This window comes from Perkinsus marinus, assembly GCF_000006405.1.
Source record: "Perkinsus marinus ATCC 50983 genomic scaffold scf_1104296955314, whole genome shotgun sequence".
Lineage (NCBI taxonomy): Eukaryota > Perkinsozoa > Perkinsida > Perkinsidae > Perkinsus > Perkinsus marinus.
The window spans coordinates 186126-193147 of record NW_003207807.1 but is presented as its reverse complement, the minus strand read 5'-3'; the positions used below and the strand labels follow the sequence as shown (position 1 = coordinate 193147).

Genomic DNA, 7022 nt, shown 5'->3' with positions numbered 1-7022 from the left:
CGGTAGAAAATTTAAAAAAAAGCATTTTCTCAAAAGAAGTTGGTAAATTATCTAAATTTCGGGCAAAATATTCGTTTGACTTGGAAATGCTGTAGACACGTCACTGTGTACAATTCATTGCTATACTGTACAGCTCATTAGGACCTTCCGAACTGCTCCGTTTTTTCAGTTTTAGACAGGCTTTCGGGGACGTCTGTGATGTGACGCGCCAAGTGAGCTTCGCTACCCTCGTCGAGAGGCAGCCCATTACGGCTCAGGCCCATCATAATCCACATCGGATGATGGAGGGCTTCGGCGATGAAGCTTCCGATCGCACAATAAACATCGTGACGGGTGGCGGCGGCGAGGAGGAGGGCTGCCAACAGCAGTGATAAGTGCATGTTTACTATGATTCTATGGTTGGTGTAGTATCAATGATAATGACTTTTACTCTCATCAAGTTGCCGAGTTCTTTGTCATCATATTCATCATATTCAGTGAATTGTCTTCCATGGATGGTATCTTAGGGAACCTCTTGCCAACCAAGAGCCCCCTGTCCAGCTCCACGGCGTCCACCGGTCTTGCTGGCTCGTCTAGCGACTATTTATAATTGCTCTCAGCGTCTGTTGAACTACTCGAGGGACGCTCTACAGATGCACATCATCCGCGTTGCCTCGGTCACGGTTAAGGTCATGGTGGCATCTTTGTATGGCTCTGATGCATTCCTGGCTGTTTACCTGTCCAACGTGGATCTTGGTTTGCTGCTCGACTCAATACCGAAGATATGGGAAGAAATAGTGGTCTGCTCCTTATGTTCGATTTCGACTTACGTTGGTGGGTAACACAGCTGGAGACAAGGAAGGGCGTCGTCGTGGACTGGTTGACCGCTTTGGATACGGAATTGGTTCGAGATGCTGTGTATTCCTTCACGTGCCAGGAAATTCTATGCATATCAGGTACGCCCTATAGAGCTCCAAGTTGAACGAGCTGTGTCTGAGTAACCTCGCACAGAGCGACAGGATCTATAGAGTTATTCGAAATTCGATCGTGGGGCTGCACAGTGTAAATATTCACATTCGACACTGCAACCCGAAATTGATGTCCTTGTCTGTGAAGTTGCATTCCTTCATCAGGAAATTGATGCACTCACTGAACAGGTCTTATTCGCTTTATTTGATTTCCCAATTCGACCATCGCCGTTAAATTGATTTCCCTGTCGGCGAATTTGACATCCTTTCTTGCTAAATTGATGGGCCGAACCGCGAGATAGACTTCTGGAAGGTATGGTTGCATTGTGTTGGTCAATTGCTGTTGGAGGAAAGTATACGGCCACGCGATGCCGTTAGTCTAGTTTTGAATTTTCCAGTGAATACTGGCATGGCGACAAGTGTGACTATAACGCTACCTATACAGTCGCTAAAAGTGCCCAATCTCAAAGAGCCACTCCCGAGATCTTCGTCGATGAGCATGTAAGTGGTTTGGGAGCTCTATGTAGCAGTGGTTGTTGCAAGAGTTGCGTGGGGAGTGGTATGGGACACCATAGACTCGTTCAGTTGGTCTGGCGAAGAGAACTTAGCAATAGAACGCCATGCGCCTTCGCGGTCGGCGATGATGTCGTCAGAGAGCAGAAGTGGTATTTCGCCGGCATGTGAAGGGCTTCAAGCGAGGTGATGGCGAAGACGACGATTTGAATCATGTTCGACTGCTTTTTGCTAGTCTTTCCTTTCCTCGCCTTCCGAAAACTGCAGGGAGCTGCTCGGTTGGGCCAGAGAAGACGTCACATAGTAACCTGTCGGACGGACCTCGGCCTCTGTTGAGGAATGATGAGAGCTTGGTAACTGCGACGGCTGTGTTATGTTTAGGAATAATACTATCTGTTGTTCAGATCGCCTCATCGTCCACACGACTAAGGGATGATATTGAGCGGTTCGGAAAGCATTTACAGTCCCACTGCTCGCTTTTGAGTGGATATTTTCATGCTGAATCGACATAGACCTTATGCTGTTAAAATTAACAGGTTTTGAGTTGATCATGAAATACTGAAGTTGGCAGTCAACTGTTGACGGGATGAGTTTTTTTGGTGGAAAAAAGCAGTCGCCCGGGATAGAACCTGTGCGGGATTATGATCGTGGGTTGATTGAGAAAGTTTAGCTCCGGGCGAGGTGAAGGCGTGCGGCACGACTCGTGCCTGACTACTCTGTGATCGTTGCACGGCCATGCCTAACGTGATGGCTGTGGTTTGGGGAGAACCACAACCCTCAAGGGTTGCAGTCTGTGTCTATCGCATCCTAATTAAGACTGCTCAACGGGCTGACTCTTCTCGTTCCCTTTTGCCGAGCATAACACTCTCATTTCCATAGTAGTGCATGACAGAACGAGTGAGTATAGAATAGAATCAACTTTCGTAGATGGCTTCACACGGTATGGTCGATCGGACTTGTTGCAGAGGCCTGGCTCGATATGTATATGCATTCGGCCCGACACTGGCTAAGGAGGTTGAGTAATAAGGACTAGAAAAAGCGTATTATGGAGAATATAGTCGTTGGCCATCAGGCATATATCACTGGTAGTAGTGGGGTCCATGGTTCTTTGGACGTGTGCGAACTTCTGGTCACTGAGTGTCTGTCACGGCGGAGGCTCTGTGGTGGTGTTCATTGAAGGCAGCAGTGGAAGGAATGATGTATATCGGGTTAGAAAGGTGTAGGGTTGAATTGTGTATAGGAGGCTGCAATGGTGGGCACTGTAGGAACCTCCCCTCCCACTTTTTGGGTAAGTATTCGATAAACGTACGTGCGAGGCTTGCTAAGCGTCAGACGTATAGACTGGTGGAAGCTGGTGGGCTGGTCAGAAAGCACGTTGTTGAAGGTGGATGTCAGTTGTCACGTGAGTGGAGATGAGCCTGGTTGTAGTACGTGACTAGAGGCGTTGGAGGAAGGCAGGTTCGAAGGCACTTTTGCAGGGATTGGTAAACCATCGGACAAGTACTCAACGTGTCAAGGTTGGTGTGGTAGTTATTGTAGTAGCCGTATCCTAGTGAGTAATTCGGACTCATTTCGCACGATGGTCAACGAGACGATACAGGGTTGAGTAAGGGGGGCCATGGACTGACATATTGTGTGTTATCTAGTATGCCTTCGTAAATGCTGCTTCTATTTCCTGTGTAGTCGCGTTTGAGTGGGATCAGAGTGATGGTCGTGGATGTCTCAGTTGCCTCATTGCCGTCTATGTTGTCGATCAAGTCGGGCAATAGGAGTGCTGAGGAAGGCACGAATGGTGATGTGTCGATGACCACGTTGGACTCGGCACATCATCAGCAGATGTATCAAAGGCAGCTGGTCTTGCCGGGGGATGTCATCAATGCTGATAAGGGCTATTTGAAGGTAGTGGGGGGGAGGGTGGCGCTGGAGAGAGTCGGTAACAGCAAGTGGCTGTTTTGACGTAGCATGCACTTAAACGTTATGGGAAATAAGTTTCGGAGGAAGAATTTTCTCTTATTAACATACTCCTTTGTAGGCTTGAGAGAGTTAAAGTAGTGGTGTCGTATACTACTGTTGACTTGGGTTGTCTTTTCATGAATGCTGCATGGTAACTTATCGAACTTGTCATTGATCCTCAAGCTGCTTGTGTCGATCTCCCTGGCGTTTTCCGTGTTTGCTGATATCCGATGGTTTATGAAAATTGGCTCGTCCGGCTGTGCTCGGACTTGAAGTCTTATTCCCGTGATTCGGGAGATCCACACCGTTAATGAATCGATCTATACTCCTTCAGGGGCGAGGGCTACTGGTTGATCCTGTTGATGGCAAGTTGGTCGCTACAGTGAGAGGAATATTAGAGAGAGTGAACAAGTTGCTTTATATACGGCCGTTGAAGGTAAAAATTGGTGGTTTGTTGGGCTGGGGATGGACCCGTTGTAGAGTCGGTACACGGGGGAGGTTGGCGATGTGATCGTGGGAAGAGTCGCTGAAGTGGGCGGGGATAGGTGGATGTTGGATTATGGCGGGTAAGCTGATGGTCCCGGGTTCGATCCCTGGATGGGGTATGTTTGCTCTCAGTGGTGGATCGTTGGCGGCTTTGCCTATTGGTGGTGTTAATCTTCCTCAAGGAGAGCAGCGTCGGAGGACTGACACTGACAGGATGAATATGCGAGCAATGTTTACTGAGGGAGATTTGCTCAGTGCTGAGGTGAGCATTGACCAGGAATACACCTGTAGCAGTCGTAGGGATGTTCGCCATGTGATTCTTAGCGTCACTTAGTACGGATACCCTCGTGATTGTGTGGATTGCCTTGCTTCGAATTAGGAATGTCGTTGCCCTGTTCAGATTCAGAAGGTGGTATCGGACAGTGGAGATGTTATTCTACACACTCGTAGTGCCAAGTACGGCAAGCTGTATAATGGTCAGATGGTTAGAGGTAGTAACAGCAACAACACCTACAGCATATCCTTATCTCACTGATGGTTCTCCTTAGTGTCCTCGTCGCTGGTGAGGAGGCAGTCCTCACATATTGTTGAGAATCTACCGGCACCCTTTGATCATGTGAGCAGGGCGGGAGTGCTATTGGACTATGTGTCTGATTGTCATCAGTTACAAGTCGTGCTTGGTCTGAACGGTTGGATTTGGGTTGGTATGAAGCCGAAGCAGTCGGGCCATATTCAGTCCATCAACTTCACACAGACTGAGAAAGGGTCGGTTCATCATCAGCGTTGATGTGAGTGCAGTGGTGACTTGACAGGTTCCAAGAAGTTGACCAGGCGTCGAGACAGGCCATAGCCCTTTTGTGTGCATGCGTAAGTTGGGCTGATTAATATCCGAGTCTTGGGATAGCGTGAGGTGGTGTGTGTGGGAACCCAAGACAGTTGGGGAGAAGAAAAAAGTTGCTTAGAGAGGAATGTCACTGAGAATCTTCGTTAGGCTGTAACACGATGATGGTGATGGCAGGCTTCTGTTTAGATTGAGGCTCTCGGCAGTTCCTTCTCGGAGGTAACGATTGACTCCATGTTGGGCGTAGTAGATGCGGCTCGACGGAGAGGACTGGAGGGAAAAGATTTCTTGTAGGCCACTGGGAGTTGGTTGCAACGGTTGAGGGCATCTTATCTCGGGGTTGTTTCGAGGGAAACTTTGGGGTTCCTCGTGTGGGCATCGAGAAACGGTTGTCAGGATCCCTGAAGTTGCCCTGGAGTGCGCCAATGAGGCCCGAGAAGTTGCGGCGGGCCGGAAGGTCGTGAATGATGACGACGGCGATGAGAAGATGGCTGAAGCCAGCTAACACTGTCACGTCCCACTCAACGTTTCATAAGCATTTTGATGCTCGGTGTTGTCAATAGTTAGACTGAGCAGATATTCAACCGTATCCACGCGGGACGGTGGTGATTCCGTTCACCGTGTACCAATCAGCAATTCTACACGCTTTTTAACATCCCATGATGACCGCATTTAAAGAAGGCACTGAAGGTTGTTACTAGCGCTGTAGTTGGTGACACGCACACTGTTGGCCTGGCATTGATTCGATGAGGATAGTCCCTAACCCTGTATATGCTATATGTACAGTATATACGGTGGATGGCTATACAATATATAAGACGATCACCGCGATATACAATACGCAGTATATACTGTCCAATGGAAACACAGTGTGGTTGATTTTTTGATAGTCAGAAAGGGAAAGAGAGCATAACTTGTCTGATACGCATGACTCTACAACCAAGTATTGACGTGAGTAGATGAAACAACTGAACGAATACTTTGCAACATCATATCGATCACCGATAGTGTTGCGTTCGTATGTGCCTAAACGGGCATCGATAAAAGGGATGTACCCGTTTGGTCAGCGATTGGTCGTCTGAGTTGTGCACGACCTTTCACTATGGGAGAACGGAAAGCTTGCTTCGTTACACTCCTCGCCGCCCTACTTGGTTACCTCACTGCTAGAGTAGTTGCGTCGCCATTGTTCTCTGCTGGATACAACCCTGCGAGTCGAATCGTCGGCCTATGTGTTGATTAATGACGAAGCCACGCGTATAGTCGTATATAGGCCATCGAATGCTCCTAGTGAAATGGTGTTTTCTTTGAGAGATCTCGTTGCTGTAGGTACTCTACCAATATACTTTTCTGAGTTTCGGTCGACCTCGGGTAGAAATGATGACAGCAACCGCACCTGTGCTGACTAGAAACGATCAGCAGGTCAGGTTCGGGAGTAGCTCTTGATGTCGTGCGTTGGGCCTTTCATTGGTAGCAGGAAAAGCGATACGCAGGGCGGGAAAATATGCACATGGTCAACTATGTGTGTTGATGACAATATGAACATTCTGATGAAATTTTGAAGAAATGCTTGTTGGCCTTTGTCCACTTCTACTGTGTCGTGTGTGAATTCCTAATATGTGGTGTGAAAACTTCTGATCTCAGCTAAGTAAATTCCACCACTGGCGATACATGCTACGGACTATTTCTTCCATCGAAGAAGCTCGCCACCCAGACATTCGCGGCATGAATAGTTTCTCCTCATAGTCACTGGTTGTAGTAAGTTGCACACCGCGTTAGAGAAGAATCCGCCATTGTATACTCGGGCTGGGAAACACTCGTAACGTGTTCAGTTGATACCCTCGAGTGAAGCACCTAAATCACAGACGACGTCGTTTGTGGGCTTCCCTCATTATCCTATTGGATACGAGAGAGGCGTTCAAGTGAGCCCATTCGTGGTTACCCATCTACCCTGTAAACTCTATGACGCGAGTGATGAACATGCTACTCTAGCTGTGCATTTTCCACTTGCGATTAAATCATGTTTTATCTAATGCAGTCCCCTGATAGCTGTCCATGCAATGCTTATAGTAGCTTCCTTAGTACGTAGTGCTCATCACAATAGTGTTCAGGAGGCTCCCTTGCCTAAACTCCTCAATGGTATTGAGACTGATCAGGACAGTCAAGAATCGATTCTACGATATTTTCTTCCTTTGAAGTCAGAGTTTTAGCACGGAATATCTTCGACATTGTGGCAGCGGAAGGCCGATAGAAAGGCAGAGATATCAGTGAGCAAACTGTTGATT

The 7022-nt window shown here is 47.9% G+C and overlaps 2 protein-coding genes across 2 annotated transcripts in view; both read left to right on the top strand.

The window, feature by feature from the left end:
* Window positions 1-46, top strand: part of Pmar_PMAR024083 (hypothetical protein) — a gene marked incomplete at both ends in the record, with an annotated part of 903 nt that extends 857 nt beyond the window's left edge. Inside the window, one exon of the mRNA XM_002775815.1 lies at window positions 1-46. This exon is cut by the window's left edge and continues 4 nt beyond it. Coding sequence (XP_002775861.1) covers window positions 1-46 — 46 coding nt within the window.
* A 3157-nt stretch (window positions 47-3203) lies between these two features.
* Window positions 3204-5245, top strand: Pmar_PMAR024082 (exosome complex exonuclease rrp4, putative; the record flags this gene model as incomplete). The annotated part of the gene is made up of 10 exons (XM_002775814.1): window positions 3204-3359; window positions 3748-3849; window positions 3894-3979; window positions 4032-4161; window positions 4300-4390; window positions 4448-4515; window positions 4564-4664; window positions 4712-4766; window positions 4930-5030; window positions 5137-5245. 10 exons carry the CDS (start codon window positions 3204-3206, stop codon window positions 5243-5245), a joined length of 999 nt encoding a protein of 332 aa, XP_002775860.1.
* Between the last annotated feature and the right edge of the window lie 1777 nt (window positions 5246-7022).